The sequence below is a fragment of the Camelus ferus genome, chromosome X, assembly GCF_009834535.1.
Source record: "Camelus ferus isolate YT-003-E chromosome X, BCGSAC_Cfer_1.0, whole genome shotgun sequence".
Classification (NCBI taxonomy): Eukaryota; Metazoa; Chordata; class Mammalia; order Artiodactyla; family Camelidae; genus Camelus; species Camelus ferus.
Genome location: NC_045732.1, coordinates 92971187 through 92990484, shown reverse-complemented (window position 1 = coordinate 92990484; position 19298 = coordinate 92971187). Strand labels below are relative to the sequence as shown.

The window sequence follows — 19298 nt, the reverse complement described above, 5'->3', positions numbered from 1 at the left end:
GAAATGATTTCAAGTGTCATTTCTCCCTTTCCCCATGGCTATATTGAGTGCTGAGGAGAAAGATTATTCCTTTATAGTCCCTAGAGCTCTTAAGGTAGTGGAGTGCACACAGTGGACACCGAATAGTGCTTGTTAATCAACTGATTCAACAAACCTATTCCAGTAGCCTGCTTGATCTCTTCTAAACTGAATTCCTCTCCCTCATTAAACATTAGCAGCACCAGTGTTTGAAAAAGAGAGACCTGGAGTTCTTTTTTACCCTGTTGGAGAAACAAAGTGTTTAGCCATCATTTTTTTTTAGAAACACATGAAAATTAATCAAACAAATAATCTCTTACAGGAAAAGCATTTTTCAATTAGTGGATTTAGAAACACAGATTAGCATTATCCAGAAAAGCTAGTATGTTCAGTGTAGGGTTTAGGTGTGATCCTACCTAAAACAGGAGGAAGGATTGGGTGACCTTTCTACAGGTCTTTTTTTTAAGCTTTAAATGAAAACAGAACAACAAAGTAATAAAATTAATAACAGCCTTATGTGTCATTACAGATACTTATCATGAGTAGCAAAAAAAATCACTATTTCAATGCATTTTTGACTTGTTTGATTCAGATTAGTCATTAAAAGCTACAGGAATTTTTTGAAATTAGATATGAGAACTGTTCCCCTTAACATCCACTCTATTCTCTAGCTCCCAACAACAAGAAAAGAAGTTTCCTATGAAGAAGTGGCAGTAAATTCTGCATCCACAGGTGGGGAAAGGGTGAGAGAAAAGGGTTACTGGTTTTGGTTTTGCAAGAAGGCCAAGTCAACTGTGGAAAAGACCATTCTTATAATTTACACAAAGCTGTGACAAGCTATCATTATGCCATGCAGACACTTAGGATAAATTTATATAACAACTTAAACCTTCAAGTTAAGGGGATGAGCTCAATATCAAAGATGAAGGTGAAAACTAGGTTTGGGGAACATCCACTTACCTCTTTAAATTCTGCCTTTAGCACACAGTGCCCTAGGGTTGACTGCCACTGAAGTTTTCTGCCACTATGTTTGCCTAGGTAAAATGTCTTGAAAATCTCCTGAAGTTTTACCATCTACAGTAAATAAAATAAAGCTTTATTTAAGCTCTGTATCCAATATCACATTCACCACTTTTTATATTTGCCTTGTATGTAAAAATTTCTGGAAGTTTTTAAGTCTACACCCAGCAAGTCTGCTGATCACACTTTGATATAAGGTAATAACTACCAAATCTAATGGTATAAATCACTCTTTATATTCTTTGATCTGTCTCCAACTATTAATCATCCCCTATTTTGAAACATTCACCTCCAATGTCTTTTGGGCCTCTGCACCATGCTGGTTCCTTTATCTCACTACTGCTTCTTAACTGGTTTCCTTCACAGGTTCCTCTTTCTACCACCTTCCGTACGTGAGCCTTTTCCAAAGTTCTGCCTCAGCCTGTTCTTCCTGTTTCCACATTCCCCCTCTTAATGAGGGAGATCTGCTCCCTCGGCTTCCATGATCACTTTCATGGAGGACTCTCAATCTCTCTCTCTAGCCTTAACCCCTTTTCTAAGCTTCAGTCCTGAGCTAAGACATTTCCCCATGAGTTAGGATGGATTTACTCAAGAACTCATTGCTCAGCAATCCAACGTCCCCAGGTGATATATGGGCAAGAATTTCTGAGAGCTGGACACAGTGATGGGTACAGTCTGGAGAACTGAATCAAGGAAACTGGCCCTGAACCCAGAAACTTGGCATCCTTAAGTATGTTCTAATGATATGAGTACGAGAGTAATATAAATAAAAGAAAAAAATACTAAAAACAGTTGATATTTGGTACTGGTGCGCTCAGTGACACAAACTTTTTAAAAGCACATATTTTTCAATGACAAGCAAAATAGAAGTGTCATGTATTTCTATGCTTATAACTCAAGTCCTAAACAGCAATTCTTACCTCTGGTGGTAAGTGGACTTCCATAGGCACATATGTTGGCCAATAACCCATTGTCAGGATATTCACAGTTAATTCAATATTCCCAGGTACATTCTGGTTCTGCATATACTATAATAAGATCAACACACTCACTGAGATCTTAAAAATAGAAGTGCATACATTTCACGCCATAATAACGAACCATTCAAGAAGTTCCCTATTACAGAATTACATGCGAATTCTGACCATCTTTAAGATAAAAGACAACTATTAAAAGGACTATAAATGAAGCCTATATGAAATGCACTAGAAAAGTACACTAGTTAATATTCTGCTACAATGGCACACAAGGATCACATGACCTTGTTAGAAGTATTAATAACTTAAATAATTTCTCACATATGACTGCTGTTACAAGATTTCTTTTCCATTCTTTCCCCCATACCACTTGCAGTCCCCACCTTTGGAGACCACTATGTGGCCTGGAACACCTGGCAGCAACCCCCATTCCTCACCCCACCAGCCAACCCAAGTCTCCAGTTTTTCACTTGCTCCACTGCCTGTTTGCAAGGGGCAACCTGAAGTGGGGAAGGGAAAAGGGGGAAAGGGCAAAGCAGATAAACCCTATTCTGCAGCTACTACAGGATCCATGATCCTACTGACCCTGATATTTCTTTTGAGTCTTCTACTCTCATTTCCCACCATAGCAATACAGTGGTAACAAAGTCATTACTAAAACCCTGAGAAAGGAAAATCTAATTTGCTACCAACTACTACCTATGCTCTTAAATATTTCAAAACCACCTTCTACCCACATCTGCAAAACCAAGCATCTAGCTTTTAATTCCCAATGTCCCCAAAGGCCTTATGCAACCACTGTATCACCTCTCCTCCCTCTCCATTACCGGTTTTGAACATGCAACTCACCAACTGATTAGATGCTGGAAGCCCTGTTCTCACTAGCTACAGATTTTCTTGTCCTGACTTCTGTTCAATACATTTTATTTCTATTTTTGTGTTATCTTGGGTGTATACTGAGAACAAATTTTGAAGTAGGTCAAATATACTTACATTTCATTGGTGATTTTTTTTTCTCTACTGTGAATATCATCTAAGTTGCTATGAAGCACTTACAACAAATACATGTTTCTATTTATCCTCTTCAGTACAAACCACAGCAAGGAGATAACTAAATACATTTAAGTTTGAGGAATTAAGTAAGAGTTTAACTCACTTTTACCTGTTTGAATTGAATCATGATGTCTTTAGAAAGTTCCATGTCTTTAAACATTCCTTCAAGTTTGCTGGTGAAAGCAGCTCCACATTCTATTAAAGATGTTTGTACGTTTACAGTATTTTAAAGTGGTAAAAACAAAGAATTTAGGATTGAAAACATGAAACCTAAAACTTACTTTAGCATGAAATATGATCTGTAACTATATATAAGAAAAAAAATCCTTACCCCAAAGTGTATACCCTACTAATTCAGAGTCAAATCTTTAATCCTGTAATAACCTTATCTACTATTTAGGCATAAGATTTATGGGAAATTTTTACACAAATAATAAAAACAAGAACTTAATGCTTTATTTTTAGAAAAATCGCAACAGCTCTGGATATGTATAGGTTGGAAACCTCATGAACTTATTACTCAATTTACGTTTCCATCATACAAACTTACGAAGACTGAAAGAGTAAAATTAAGCTAACATTTTCCCTTATAAATCAAGGAAAAGGAACAGAAAGAACAACAAACATACCATGTTTAAGTTTGGAGAGCATTGATTTTTCAGCATCTACAGATGCACTCTTCCCAACTAACAGGCGCTTGGCTAAATCTTTCTTATAGAAGGCCTCAAAAACATCCTTGCCTATGTTAAATAACAAAATACAGCTCTCATAATATTCCAATAAAAGGTTCTAACAAAATTGCTTCAAAGTGCTTGATAAATCGTACCATTACTCCAAGTTATTTAAATTCATACATTTTATCCAAGTTTACTAAATGCACGAAATATTAGAGGTAGATTTTTGTGCCAGACACTTCAAAAGTTCTTTGCTGTAAAGAATTAAGATCACATTAACTTTTCTTTAGAAAAGCTTTAGTTGACTGGTAGCTTTAGTGTCAATATTCTAGAGATTAAAACAAGTAGCAAAATTCAAGGCTCTTAAGAGTGGAAAAGTTAAAGCACAAAACAATTAGGTAACATTCCTAAAGTACCCCAATAAATTAAATGCAAGGAATACAATAGAATTTTAAATATCTAAATCCCAAATAAATATACTTTCCAGATTGATTATACTTGATAGTTTCTCTGTTGAGTGTTTTGTTTTAAAAGAAAAATATTAAAACAAGAATACATACCATAGATAAATCTAAATATGATCATAATCTTATCTAACATTTTCTCAAGTTCTTCATCTGTAGCTTCTTTGTTGCCTGCGCGAAGCTTTGAATCTACATACTTAGCTAAAATGGAGGGAAAGTTTGTTGTTTAGTGATCATGGGTATCCATGAGGTACTGGTCACTATACACACCCAACCAGAAGAATGATATACTGAGTTTTTCAATGCTTCACATGTATACATGCATTTTTTTAAGTCTCCAAAGTTAGGGAGATCAAGTATCTTGTTCAACGTTAGAGATAATAAATACCAGAGCCTCCCTACACTGGAATTTGACACAACATTGTAAAATGACTATAACTCAATAAAAAAATGTTTAAAAAAATACCAGAGCCTCAATTCAAACCCAAGTCTTCTGGCTCCAGATGTAATGTACTTTCCACCATACTGATGCTTATTAAAATGCGGTATGAGTACCCTGCGGGGTGGTGTATACAGCCCTGTGCTAGGGCCATCAAAGCCACTGAAAGACATGGCACATTTCTGGGGTGTCCATTTTACACTGATGGTAAAGCAATCTTAAACATCACTTTTACATGAAAACAAACCAGATACGTCACAGAGTAAGAGGCAAAATTTGCAAAAATTTAAAGGCTAAATAGTAGACAAACAAAATATCATCCTTTTGGCAAAGGTATTTCTCAGGTAGCTTCTCCTCTGACATTAAGGGGTACCTGGATGGGAAAAACTGACAAGCGCTGCAGTATACCACACTATTTACTTTAAATTGGCCCAGATTATTAGGTTTATTTTTATCCTGGACATTCCTTTCCCACTGGCACCTGTAATTTTGTGCTATCTTCTCCTGTAGCCCTATGTGTGGGGCCTCTAGAAATAGCACCCTGCTCCACCTCTAAATTACTATAGGCTTGTAAAATAGCTATCAAGATTATAAATAAAAGTAAATAGGCTCCAGTGTACTGTCTTACAAAGAAAAAGAAATTATGTTTGACATGTGGGCTTTGAGACTTTAGCTTGAAGGACTTATTCCTTGCCTCCAGGTTCTTAGAAACCACCAGCTAAGCAACTCCAAATAAATGAGGTGTTAATATACTACAGCCCTGTCAAAATTTCAGATTAAATGAAATTTTATGAATCAAAGAAGAACATTAAATAACCAGGAAAAGGACTGGGAAAATACCTATAAGTTCAGCAGGTTTGTTTGGTCTTTTGTTAATGAATGTCTCAAATGCTTCTTTCATGGCGTTGATAAATTTTTCATTCTTCAGAAAACAGATATCAATTATATGGTCAACCTTATCTTTAAAATCCAGCAATTCTTGAACCATGGTTTTATCCTTTTCAGGATTAATTACAATAGTGCTACCAAATGCCTAAAAAACAAAAATTACCACTTTTCACTAGAATTGAATTATCTACAATGAAAACAACCCCCAAATCATATTTTAGGTAGGTACATATATTTTAAAATCTCAAAAAATAAAAATGAAGCTGATTTTGAAGTCAAGAAAAAAATAAAGTGATAAAACATCCAGACTGATACCATTCAGTTATATTCACAAAATAAGGAATGGCCACTGGGTTCACAATATCAAAACAGGGTATTATTATAAAAGTCTCTTGGGTCTTTTCCCTATTTTAAAAGAAGTCAGCTTTGAAATTTTTTTCTTTATTTTTGGGAGGGGAGAGGTAATTAGGTTTATTTATTTATTCATTCATTCATTCTTGGAGGAGGTACTGGGGATTGAACTCAGGACCTTGTGCATGCTAAGTATGTGCTCTACTACCTGAGCTATAACCTCCCCCAGCTTTGAATTTTTTAAAAATGACAATCTGGGTTCAGTGTAAGGTTGAAAGAAAGAAATCTGGAACCAGAAAAAGCCCTCTTCCTTTTCCCACATTCACTGCTGTAAGTATTAGAGTTGGAAATCACATCAGACTTCAAGAAGGTAACTATTTTATTGCTAATTTGCCATACAGCTGTCATTCTCAGGTTGACTGCTCTCAAAACTCCCATTACTTAAAAAAAAATTGGATCTAATAAGTAAAAAATGCTGGCTGATATATACTGTGGGTATACAGATTATTAGCTATGAGAAAAAAAAAAACTGGTTAACTGCTAATACCTTAATGTACTCAATCCACTGTTGCAAGAGAACCTGAACACCACCTCGAACTCTACTGAAGAGCTGATACAGGAGAGATAAATCTTGAATTCGGTTTTCATCAAGGAGGTTATTTAAACCTGAATTTTGAAACATTTGGTATTAGAAAAGTGAACAAAAAAATCAGGTATTTTAATTAAAATTAAGTTAAATTATTACTGACACTGGTATGAACTATGACTACTAGTCTGTGAATTTTAATACAGACTTGCTTTGAATTAAACCCAAGAGACAATCACTTTTCCAAGTAAAAAGTAAATACAGGAAACTTCAGTTTATATAAAAATAATTGGATAACAGTTTATATCATTTAGCATGGTGGATCACATGTATAAACCAATTTATATAAACTGGTTTACATAAATACACTAAATTATAAATACCTCATATGTGCTGCAATAGCTGTATTATATTTACATTAGTGTATACAGCTATATTTCAAAGTATTAGATATGGCCTGTGGTGTATCAAAAACCATGAATCAATAGGCCAAGTTTAAATGAAATTCTAAAGCATCTGATTTTCAGAATGAAGTAACAGTGTAACTACATTAAAGTTCTAAAACATTTTATAGAGAAGGAAAGATGGCTGGAGAGAAGTACTTTTGCCTACTTGTGGCGCTGTCAAAGTAAAATTCAGGGTATACTGATAGATCACTTAGGATTAATAGAAATGCTTGGTTTTATATGCTAGGAACAAAAACACCTTAATAGTAACACAGTAAGTAAATAAGGACTGTGTTAAGTAATAAAAACACAGTAATAAGGAAAGACAAAACGGAATGCCCTTCTCTATTACTGTAGTCTTACAAATTAAATAAAAACTCCAGAATTCTGTTTCTTTACTGGAGTTGCTAGACTCCTCTCCTCTCACTTCCTGTATCTTTAAGCTAAGGAAAGAGGCACCTCCTGAAAGTTTACTGTGATGAACAGGTAAAAAGGATTGTGTCCATCCTCAGAAATGCAGCCACATGTTATCAGACTTTTAAAAGAGTAATCTTCAAAAAATTTTCTACTTGTTTGTTGAGACCATTTTAAAAGCAATCTCTTATTTATAAATTGTCAATTACCTTTCTGAAGAATTGCTGTTAAGTGTTCACCTAGAAGTTGTTTTTCTACAGTAGCAATTAATGACTTCCTACAAGGAAAAAAAATTTAGAATTGCTGACATTTGACTTCTCTGAAAATTTAAAGCCTCTCCTGGGGAAAAAAATCAAATAGCTCATTTTATGTTCATTTCAGTACTCCTATCCTATGTATAAATTTATTGATGCTCATTGTTTCTCTACTTTACACCTAGAAGAAGGAAAACATTGTATATTTCAGAATTTTCTTACATGAAATTAATAGTTCCACAATCTTGCCGTGACTGGCTATTCCCAAATTTCTCTGCTTTTATTAGGAAAGTATCTATGCTGCTTACATGAACTCCTTGGTTGGTAGTATTTAGGAAAGCACAGAAATACTTTCTCCTATGAACACTGACTGAATTTTAATTGGCCCGAAGATTTCAAAGATCACATCAGCTTGTAATACTATTTTTAATTATGTCTTAAACACATACACATACTAATAATCAAATCCTTGATTAAATCTAATTAACTAGGGAAACTAACAACTCAAAGCTTGCACTATGAAAACGATTGTTAAAAAATCTCAAGTCACACCTGAAAATAGTTACTAACATGTTTGGGGTTGCCTAAAGTGCCTTAGGTGACTCAATAACACAGGTTAAAGCTACTAGGCTTAGCATGTAATACTTACTGGGTGGTCTGATCTAGGTAAGTAATAAGTCTGTCTGCTTCTTCTTCTAGACGTTTGTTAACGTGATGAAGATATTCAGGAACCTACAAAGATAGTTTTTTATATTATTGTTTTCCTCCCCATAAATCATTCAGATAATATTAAGTCCAAAAGATCCTGGGAGCAGCCCTGTCAAATGTGTAAAATTATAGGTAGAGTTTATGATCCAGAATTCTGGCCTTTAAGAAGAGAGAAAAGAAAGGAACACCTAAGTGAGAGAAAAGCAGCATGATGTTGGGAAGATAAACACAAAGGGCGGCTTATGTTCTATAAAGTAGGGTCTATTGTGCGACACAGCGGATTTATTAATCATGATTTTTACATACCTCTCTTTCCTGCATTAATTTTTGGCCTTCGGCTGCGTAGAGTCGGTTAGTTTCTTCCAAAAATCGTTGTTCAAAAGAATCCTGATAAATCTGGGAGGAGGTTAACAAAATAAAGGAGTTCATTTATTCAATAAGTATTTATTGAATGTCCTCTATGTGAACAGCACTATGAATTTGGTTTTTGAACATCAAACTACGGATAGCAATTTGCTCTGTAGTAAGTGAAGCAGTTAACTTACTTGCAAATCAGAGAGCATGCTTAAAAGGCTTCGGAGTAAACTTCTATCAATTGCTTCACCATTCCTTTCCCTCTCAATCAAAAGAAGAATGCCATCAATTGTCTTATTCTGGACTTTCTGATCACTTATAATATGAGCCCTAAATAACTCCAGTCCCATGTCCCTAAAATAAAAAAAATATATATAATCTAAATTAATTGACAACAATACCACTTCAGGAGAGGCTTGCTTAACTTCTCACCACATGCTAATTAGGGCTCCAGGCTTTGAAGCAGCAATTGTAAAAGGATAAAATCCACACACTTAATTTTAAATAACATTATCAGATTCAAGCATACAGGAAACTCATTTTGTCTTTAATGAGAACTGAGGCTAAATTCCCATCTTCCTCCATAACTAAGTTTTGTTGTATTACTTCCTTTGGTGGATTTCTTCCTTGGTCAAATCAAGAGACAAAATTAGTTCAAAGCTATAAAACGGTCTTTACTGTACTGGTAATGAAGGCTTAATTGCTCATTTGTCAACTGGCTTCAGTACTCAAAAATGAGTAAGCTCTCTGATAATTGCCACAGGTAGATGCTAAGCACATGGTAGGGGTAAGAGCTCATTATACTCTTCTATTTTCATGTATACATGGAACTTTCCATAATAATGTTAAAAGATATTGAGTGAACTCTTGATCAGCAACAAAATGATGCACACTCAGACAGTTCGGAGCAAACTTTAATCCCCTTAGCTAACAAAAAAAAGTCTTCATAAATTACTATAAGCTCAGGGAATGTTAGCTATCTCCAATATTAGCATAACAACTCATAATTAAGCAGGTAAAATTGCTATAAATATAAGCCTAGAAACCAAATGTCAGTTTTTAGGAAAATATTCACAGTATCACTTACTCTCTTCTATTAGTATAATTAAGATTTGACTATGACTTGTAACAAAACTTTTCATAATTTTTTTTCTGGCATCCTTACCAAATGGAGGGTAGCATTGAATTCTGAAGAACGTAAGTCCTATCTAGAAACAAAAAAATGCTCCTGATCATGATCTGCCAGAGAAAAAAAAGAAAAACAATTTTTATATTTTGTGAAGCTGAAATATTTGCTCTTGATAAAATAAGACTGCAGGGTTTACTTGTATATATTCTAGACTACTAGGATCAAATGTACAGATAAACACATCTACCTGAGAATACGCTTATATATAATTTTTGTTAAACTATTTTATTGTCTTAATTCTTGCTGTAGTTCCCAGAAAAAAAACACAACTTAACATGGTCCTATGACTTCTTCACAACTTGAGAAATAACTGAAAATAAAAATGGAATCAAGGTGACGCACATACAATTTTTCCTCAGCAACAGTCCTCAGGATAACACTGCATTAAAAATACACATGGGATTTTGGGCAGGGGGGATGGATTTTAAGATTTTTAATTTGCAGACTATAAGGTACAAAATAATACCAGATTAGGGAAAAAGGAAAAGGTTGTGATCTGAATAAGCTAAAATACAGGACGACCATGAGGCACCTTTATAAGTAATCAAATAGCGGGGCATGGATAGCCATCAAGTCTGACAGATAAAACAACACTTATTTAATGAGATAAGTACTTTTTGGTTGTGAGACAAAAATAAAAATGATCTTAAGGTGCAAGTCATTCTAAAGTACTGGTATACCTATAATTTGCAGTTTTAAAATAGGAAACTCAACCAAAATTAGTTTCCAGTTCAGGACAAGAATAGATATTGAGACAGTCTCCCTATTGCAAAGTTTTAAAAACTAACACTTCGGTATTTGAAGAAACTTATTTTTTTAAACTACAATATTTAGCTGAAATGTAATGCTTTTTCCAGCTTACCATTTGTCTGCAATGGTTTTGCCAACATCTATCGATCTTCTTTAGAAAAAGAACACTATCCAATGAATCCGTGAGATATATGTTAAGGAAATTTTAAAAGTGCTTAGTACAAGTATTATATGCAATCTAAGAGCACAATTTGTCTTAAATATGGAATGCCCTACATACTAAATGAAACTAAATATAGAACAAAATGCTACTTCTTAAACTGTAAAAACATGTTAGATTCCACTGAAAATACCTTTAAAAACAAGTCTTAGATATAATTGCGCATTGTTGACATAATAAACTGAAAACACAATGCCAATTATTTCCCTTAGATTATCTTTCCTCAAATGGAAATCTGTTGGGACAAAGAAGGGTAAAGACACCTATCTTATTTACACTAATAGATTAGTGTATACTAATTACTAATACAATGTAGATTTGGACCTTAATTAAAGCTGAAAAGTCAAATTGCTTCCTTCTCTAGAAGCAAAATGAACAAAAATAACAAACCTATAAAACACAGGGATTCCATTTCAAGCTACATTAAAAAGTGAGTTATAGAGAGGGAAGAAAAGAGGAAATACAAAATGTTTTGTTTTTAAAAGGATATTCTCTAAATTGATGAATTTGTGCTTTGATGTGATCTTCACAAATCTGTCTCAGCTGCTTGTACAAGTTTGCAGAAATCTTGTAGGAACAGAGATTTTCCACAGCCTGCAAAATTAAACATACACTTTCTGAAGGAGAGAATGGGTGGATTTCTCAATTATTTACAACAAATTCTCATTTGTTATTTCTACCATGTCAGCTTATTAAAAAGGCTTATTCATCCATTTAAAACACAAGGTAAAACAACAAAATATCAATGTGGATAATGAACTTTTTTCATAACCAGTGTACTATCCTAATCCCCCCCACACACAAATTAATGTATCTATTATGGCTGTACCTGTAACATATAACAACGGCTACATATAAATTGTCTTGTTCTTTAAAAATGTTAATTGTTTTCATAAGCAGAATTCTACTTTGAGTTTGAAAAATAATTTCACCAATTTGTTTATTAGATGGGTTGGTTGGGCCATTCAACCAATATTTAATTAAAATTTCTTTATACTTTCTTTGGTTTTCCTGAATAGAGCAATGCAGAGTTTATTGCTAGCAGTATTACAATGAATGTGATACAATTATACATCAAGGATTTTTCTCCAACATTTTACTTTATTTAAATAGAGGCTTTTAAGAAACAGGCTCGAAGACTTAGTAAACAATCTTACGGTTACCGGGGAAAGGGAGAGGGAGGGATAAATTTGAGAGTTTGAGATTTACAAATGTTTGCCACTATATATAAAAATAAATTTTAGAAAAGTTTCTTTTGTATAGCACAGGGAATTATGTTCAATATCTTATAATAACCTTTAATGGAAAAAAATATGAAAATGAATATATGTATGTATATGCATGACTGGGATATTGTGCTGTACACCAGAGATAGATACATTGTAATTGACTGTACTTCAATTTTAAAAAAAGAGGCTTTTAAATGTGCACAACTGAATAAACATTAATTACTAGATAAATACTGTATTTTTACTTCATTCTAATAATCGAAATGGTCTTTCATACTCAGATCCCAAAAGAATAAACTTCAGATTTCAGTGTGCTTCTTGTTATGTGTATCAAAATACTTTCAAGCTTAATACAACAGGCATGGTAAAACTCTTTGGATGAACTCTGATACAATTTACAATTCCAACTAGTAATTGACTTAAGTATAACACCAGATTTCTTTCTCACCACAACAGAAGGCAAAAATTCCATTAAAATTGACTCTAAGGGAGCATCCAAGTTCTGCTGGTTGGAGTGGAATTTTATAAATATGTAGTTGGAAGTCATATTCCCAGTATGCAGGTCCAGCAAATAAACTAGCAAATGAAAAGTAAGCTTAAAGGAAATCACTTATGCCTAAGGAAAAAAGGCACTACACCTTACCAGGGAACAGCTGGCCAACTGATCCAGCAGCTAAAGAGGAATAAGAAGGCTGAGTCTAAGGGTGTATTTGCCTAAGGGTGTATTTATATTTATTTCATGTGCCTGACTGGTTCACATTGGTCCTCTGCAGATTCTTTCCCTTCCTCCTTTAGTATTCTCATTGTATCTTGGTGTTCTTTTTGAGTGACTCATTTTCTCAGCCTTTATAATTTCCCTGCTTAGGTCCTGTCTTTGTATTTCACTTTCTCCACATTTCCCATTTTCAGTACTTTTCCAGGTCCTACTTCTACCATTCCCTTCCGCTGTGTTCCTCTTTCTCCCATAGTTAGTTCTCATCGCGTCTATTTATCTTCTCTAACAAGATACTGTAATTCCCTTACTACTCAGCTAGGTTCCATTTCTTCCAATGAGCTTTCCTTAATAGCCTCAGCTACCAGTGACTCATTTGGCACTATCACCAATCACACCACACTGACTTGTCACTGAGTCAATACTGTATCTTTTTATGTGTATATCCTGTCCCCAACTCTCCTTAATAACAGAAAGAGACCACATGCTCATGTATCTACATGTTCCTTAATACTTTTTGGGCTTTGAATCAGGTGAATAAATATAAAAAAACTAATGTACCTACAACTAGCAATGTGCCCTAACATAGAAGGGGCTTAGAGTTTAAGGAGAAAGCTGGCTGGAAAACATATAATTACAATATACTGTCTTAGGTGCTATGATGGGAATAAGCATAAAGGCAAGGTGCCCAACCCAATTTTTAGGGCAGGGGCAAGTCAGGAAAGGCTTCCTGAGCAGAGATAAAGAGGTGGAGTCCCAAAGACCCAAAGGAAAATAGGTAAGAGTTAATGGGAATAGTGAGAAATAGAGAATTAAGCTGGGCTTTATGTATATACTTGTGTTTAGTTGGAGGGTGGTTTAAGATGTTAAAGGCAGGAAAAGAAGGAAAGAGAAAGGCAGGAGCATCTAAAGTGAGTTTTAAAGGTCCAGTTGGAAGAGAACACTTTGCTTCTCTTAATTTAGCCTTGACTGCTTAACATATAGACCAGATTTAGTGACTTGCCTTCCTTAAGAACTTTTCTATCAAGCTCTTCAGGTACTAGTATGGAGAAATTTCATAATAGGTATAAAAAAATACAAAGGACTGAATGGTGTTGTGTGTGGTCTACCATCATTTACTTGAAAAAAAGTAGAGAAAATTAATTTTAAAAAACCCACACAGTTGTTTGTACATACATGAAACATTTCTGGAACTATACTCACCGAACTAATGTTTGTCGAGCGGGGAATTAACTGGGGGAGGGGTGTTGGAGGTAGGAGTGGAAGTGAAACTTTCTACTACAAGCTTTGCAATACTTTCTGGGCTCTGAACCAGATAAATACATTAAGTATTCAAAAAACTTAAGTACTTGCCTTCCCCACTAAAACCCTATCTTCCTCACCACCACACTTTTTTGCATGGCATTCAAGGCTCAATATTACCATTTTAATCTCATGTCTGTTTATAATCTTTCCATACACCCTGTGATCTAAACACTGCTTTCCTCACTTTCAAGCAAGGCCTGTATGGAGCAGTCACGTGTTCCTAAAGCAGTGGCTTCCAAAATTTTTTGACAAGACAGTAAGAAATACATTTTATGTCACAATCCATTGTACATAAATTTATGTAATTTAAACAAAATTTTCATGAAACTACACTCACCGTTACTATGTGTGATGTATTCTGACATTTTCTATTTTATTTCTTAAAAATAAAATGTTGGTCACAAACTACCAATTTCATGAGCCTACCAGACTATAAACCATCTCAGGGGCAAGGACTAAGTGATCTCTATATGCCTATGGCATCTGCCCAGCTTTGCAGAGTGAGCAACCACTGATTCAGCAAGAATGGGGTGTTTACTAAGTACTCTATATATGTTAGCTGTTGGGATAGAAACACGGATAAGAAAGTGTTAAATGAGTACTTAGGCGTTTGACAAAAACCCTATTTTATTCCAGACCTTTAAAATGCACTTTTAGAAATGTATTAATTATTTTACACTTCACTAAACACTTTGGAAATTCCTGAAAGTTTGATCTGGTATAATTATTACTAATATAATCCTGTTTCACAGGCAACTATTTGTATTAAACAGATTAGATAACTCTACAAGTCTCTTAAATAAAATTATCTTTTCACTTAAGCTCCCAATCATTACTTGTTAAATATGCTGCCTTAAATCCGTTTTGAAGGTAGCTGGGTGTAAAATAAAAACATTCTAATAAGGTTTTAAACTTTAATCCTCCAAATCCCAGCCCCTTCCTTCCAAAATCCATACATGTCACATCAAAAACATGTCTGAAGAACAAAAAAAACTCACAAGAAAATATGTATGTGTCACAAATGAAATGCAAAACTACAGTTCCTGAAATCTGATGCTTTGCAGGATACAAGATTTAAGAAACAGCAAAGGTACATAAAGTTGCATTTGGGACAAGCAGAAATGAGGGTGAGAAATAAGACTAGAATAAAAACATGAAGAGGATTAAAATAAGGATTAAAAAATACAAAATGTGAAAATTAATGGTAAGGGAGGAAATATAGAAATTTTTTTGATTTAACAACAACAGACACTTAAGAAAAATACTAACTTCTCACCAGGGTGCTGAACTCTGGTCAGTGGCCTAATGGGTTGGCACTTATTTTTCAAACTATATGTTTAAAGAAAAGAAAGCACACCACAAAACTTTTCAACAACTGATATAGTAATAAAACTCAAATTATCTGTCTTTTTAAATCTAGTAAAGATGGCTAAAATAAGATACTCAAAATGTATCAAAAACTAAGAATTTACAGAAAGAAAGCCAGACAATGAAACCTAAATTATTTTTCTTATTACAGCTACCAAAAAGAGCTTAAGCAAGACCGAAATTATCAAGGACTAAGAATTTGTAGTTGCACATTTTCTTAAATTGCAGGGACAGTGTTAATTTAGTAAAAAGAAGAGCAACAGTAATGTGACCAGGTTTAAAAATTTAAAAACATCAACAGAATGACAACAGTTAAACTTGCAGAACACAACAGCTAGTCATCAACACAGAATACAATAGCTAGTCACCTCTGCAAGGAATGTTAACTGCTCTCCTCTAGTTACTGACTGCTTAAGAACCCAGAGTTTACAATGGAAAATAACCTATACTGAGATGGATGCACTATTTGCATTCAGTCTCAATGAATGAATCTTTAATTGAAAGGATCATTATTTAAGATTTATTTCACAAAAAGCAAATCAAACGAGAGCGCCCATTATTTATTTATTTAATGATAGATAAGATTATTTCCGTCAGAACTGAAACATGGACTAAGCTTGCCTTCAAAGATAATGGCTAGAAATTTATACTAAAAAGAAATGTTACACTTTCATATATAAAACAGCCAGCTCCAAAAAAGGTAGCTGATTTTTAAAACACTACACAGCTACTCATACAAGGCTGTCAACATGAGGAAAATAATCCCATTATTTCAAAATTCCAACTATAAAGGTACCACACGTAAAAACAAGACACATTCTTGAGAGGTACATAGGAACACTGTTCCTAGAGAGTTATTCTCTTTTTCTATTATTTTTTCAATTTGGCTAGTGGTGTTTTCTGATGCGTATTTGGAACTTAATCTATTTATCAGCCAGCTGTTCTGGCCCAGTGTGGATTTAGAATTTTAAAATATGTGGCTTTAGAGCTGTATAATAAAATGTAATCTTACAGATATCTTTTTTAAAGACTAAAATACCTATCATCATCATCAGTGACATGGACATACAGCAGGCAGTGTGTAAGTACTTTTTGCAGTATTTTATTTACAACTGAACAAACCTGCCATATAGGTAGTGCTATTCTCCCTATTTTGCAAATGAGGAAGCCAAGGCTTAGAGAACTAACTCTCCCAAAGTTATCGTGAGTGGCAGATCTCTAATCTGAGGCAGGCTGATCAACTCAAATGTCAGTGCATGTAACCAGACTCCTATCTGTAGTCAATCAAAAACAAAACAAGCAAACAAACAAAAAAACCCAAACCAAAATAACATGAACCACTGCTTCACTCTTACAAGATTTTAAGGTTGTGGAGGAAAGACAATTTTTAAACTCAGGTACAATCCTCACTTAAAATCACTTTTAAAAGACAATGTTTGCTTATTGCAAATACACTTAGACACCATGTTCTTTTCTAGAAATTAAAAACTTAGAGGAGGAAATATATGCAATCCACACTAGGGACTTCCATGCTTAAGCTTTAAAGCAAAATGGCTTTGCATTCATAGATATATGCCAAGTAAGTGTTTACTTTAGGGATAGAGAGTGGGATGGGGGAATGAGGTATACTACATTTGTTTGGTATACTACATACTTCTATACTGTTTCAATTTTAGGAGAGTATTTTTAAATTACATTTCAACCAGTCAAAATCAAACAAGCACCTGAAATCCAGATGGTATGAAATAATTTTACTTTTATTCTCTTTTTTGAACTTGAACATCTCAAAATAATCTTTCTGAGAACAATCCAAAGGAAAAGCATTTCTAAAGTTAACGTCAAAAACAACAAAAGAACTAGAAACAAATGCTTTTGATTTTATTATAACAGAAGTAGTAAAGCATTATGAAAACCCCTAAGAGTGAAAAGTTATAACACTGATGTTAGGCTAAAGAAATGAAACTGAACAATAGCAGGTAAAATTCTGGAGCACAAGGAAGGAAAAACACAAAACGTAAGCTACAAGCTCTTGAAACAAAGAAATTTAACTTAATTTATCAGGAAAAATAGCTTGTGAACTCAAAAGCTCTAGAAAAATATTCAAGGTAAAATAAGGGTTCATTAACAAATAAATCAATGTTATAAATATAAAATATATAAAGTCAATCAATGTTATAAATACGAAATATATAAAGTAACACGTTATTGAAATTAAAGATGCTATATGCCAACATATCCAAATAAACACCATATACATGCATGAATGAAAAAAATTACCTTCTTTGATGACAAAGACTTTTTCCCTAAAGTAAAACCATTTATATGCTTCAAACACAGCACTACAGAGGTATGCGAAGTGCTATAGTGTATCAGTGAAAGGGCACTGGACTAGAAACTTGAGCATCTTGGTTTAAGTCCCTTGCTCTGCCAATATGTCACTTTGGGCATATTGTTATTCCCTGAGACTTCTGTTTCCTCATCAGTAGAGTGAGGATAAATAACTACTACCTTACCTACTTCACAAAGGGTTTCTATATTGCTTCAATGAGATAATCATACTTTGTAGGCTGTCACATACCCTTTACGAAGAAAAGATACGGGACCACGTGGTTTCTTAAGGCCTTTTCAACTCTAATTCTTTAATTCTTTTATTATTGTACAACTCAGGAGCCACGTATGTAATAAACCAACATAGCCAAATGAGGTGGGCTTAACCTTAAATAATACTTTAGTACTACTACTATCTAACACTTACATAGTATTATAATGCTTATAATATTACATAGCATTATTAACATGTATTGGGCACCATTCTGAGTGTTTGGCATACATTGATTCATTTAATGTAAACAGCAATAGAAACTGGTGATCCCAATTTACATATTACAAGTAAAAAAAATCATACTGTGGCTAGTGAAAAAGTTAAACTAGTGATAACACCAACTTATCTTTCTATATCATAGTGCTTCAAGGTTGTTTTCACAAACATCTTATTTAATTCTTATAAGCAACCCTGTGAGGTAGACAGAGCAGGTGTTCTTCCCCTTACTTACAGAGGAGGAAACAGAAGCTAGAAGTTTAGTACCTTGTCAGAGATCACAAGGGTGAAAGCAGTCAAAACCAGACTCCAATTCTTTGCCTTCTGACTCCTAATCCAAGGTTTGTCCATTACCATGGACAACTAAAATGAATAGATGAAAACTACAAATTCTGATAAACTGGACTAACATAATTTCTTACAAGGTATTCATCAATACAGAAACTCAAGCTATTGGGCTCTGAATCATTTTTTTAAATACAAAACTGATGGCATTATAATGGAAAGTAAACTTCTTAAATTGGTTGTGGCAAAAACAGAGTAGGGCAAAGTATCTTGGTAGTAAGAAGTCTAAATAAGTAATTGTCCATATTTTATATATTTAAGTTAAAAACGTCAAGTACAGATTCGTTTGTTAAGCAAAAGAGACAATCCTGAACCTCAGACCAAGTTGCTATACTTCAACCTGCTGCTCATTTTTGGGCTAAAGTGTATCTTGTAGGTCAGGAGATAAGACAAACATAAAGAGCAATAAAATGAGATGGCAAAAGCATTCTAATAGGAAGAGGTAGAATAAAGTATACTGAGACTCTCTACATTTCTTGAGGCCTTTCCTGTAGGTAACACCACTTAGCAAGAAGTATCACAATCGAATGACATATCACCAGAAATCATCTTTGGGATCCAGGTTATAGGATTCTATTATAGGTAAAACCTCTATTATACCAAGGTACTCCTAACTGTAAATTCTAGTAAGAAGGATCCAAGATAAGCCCAATTTATACCAATAAGACTGTACTCATAGTTTATGTCAGAATACATGGTCTAACTATAAAACAGAA

General features: G+C 34.0%; 1 protein-coding gene across 2 annotated transcripts in view; it reads right to left on the bottom strand.

Moving 5' to 3' along the window:
* CUL4B (cullin 4B) overlaps positions 1 to 19298 on the bottom strand; it is a 30244-nt gene that overhangs the window by 7114 nt on the left and 3832 nt on the right. The window contains exons 4-18 of one of the 2 annotated variants that reach the window (XM_032476122.1): positions 11296 to 11399; positions 10698 to 10767; positions 9812 to 9885; positions 8838 to 9000; positions 8599 to 8688; positions 8234 to 8316; positions 7540 to 7607; positions 6432 to 6550; positions 5486 to 5678; positions 4303 to 4407; positions 3698 to 3808; positions 3172 to 3263; positions 1959 to 2066; positions 979 to 1092; positions 155 to 260 (exon numbers count right to left, since the gene is read on the bottom strand). In XM_032476122.1, coding sequence (XP_032332013.1) covers positions 155 to 260; positions 979 to 1092; positions 1959 to 2066; positions 3172 to 3263; positions 3698 to 3808; positions 4303 to 4407; positions 5486 to 5678; positions 6432 to 6550; positions 7540 to 7607; positions 8234 to 8316; positions 8599 to 8688; positions 8838 to 9000; positions 9812 to 9885; positions 10698 to 10767; positions 11296 to 11399 — 1600 coding nt within the window. The remainder of the gene's footprint in view (positions 1 to 154; positions 261 to 978; positions 1093 to 1958; positions 2067 to 3171; positions 3264 to 3697; positions 3809 to 4302; positions 4408 to 5485; positions 5679 to 6431; positions 6551 to 7539; positions 7608 to 8233; positions 8317 to 8598; positions 8689 to 8837; positions 9001 to 9811; positions 9886 to 10697; positions 10768 to 11295; positions 11400 to 19298) is intronic. The other variant, XM_032476123.1, reaches the window with a different exon arrangement.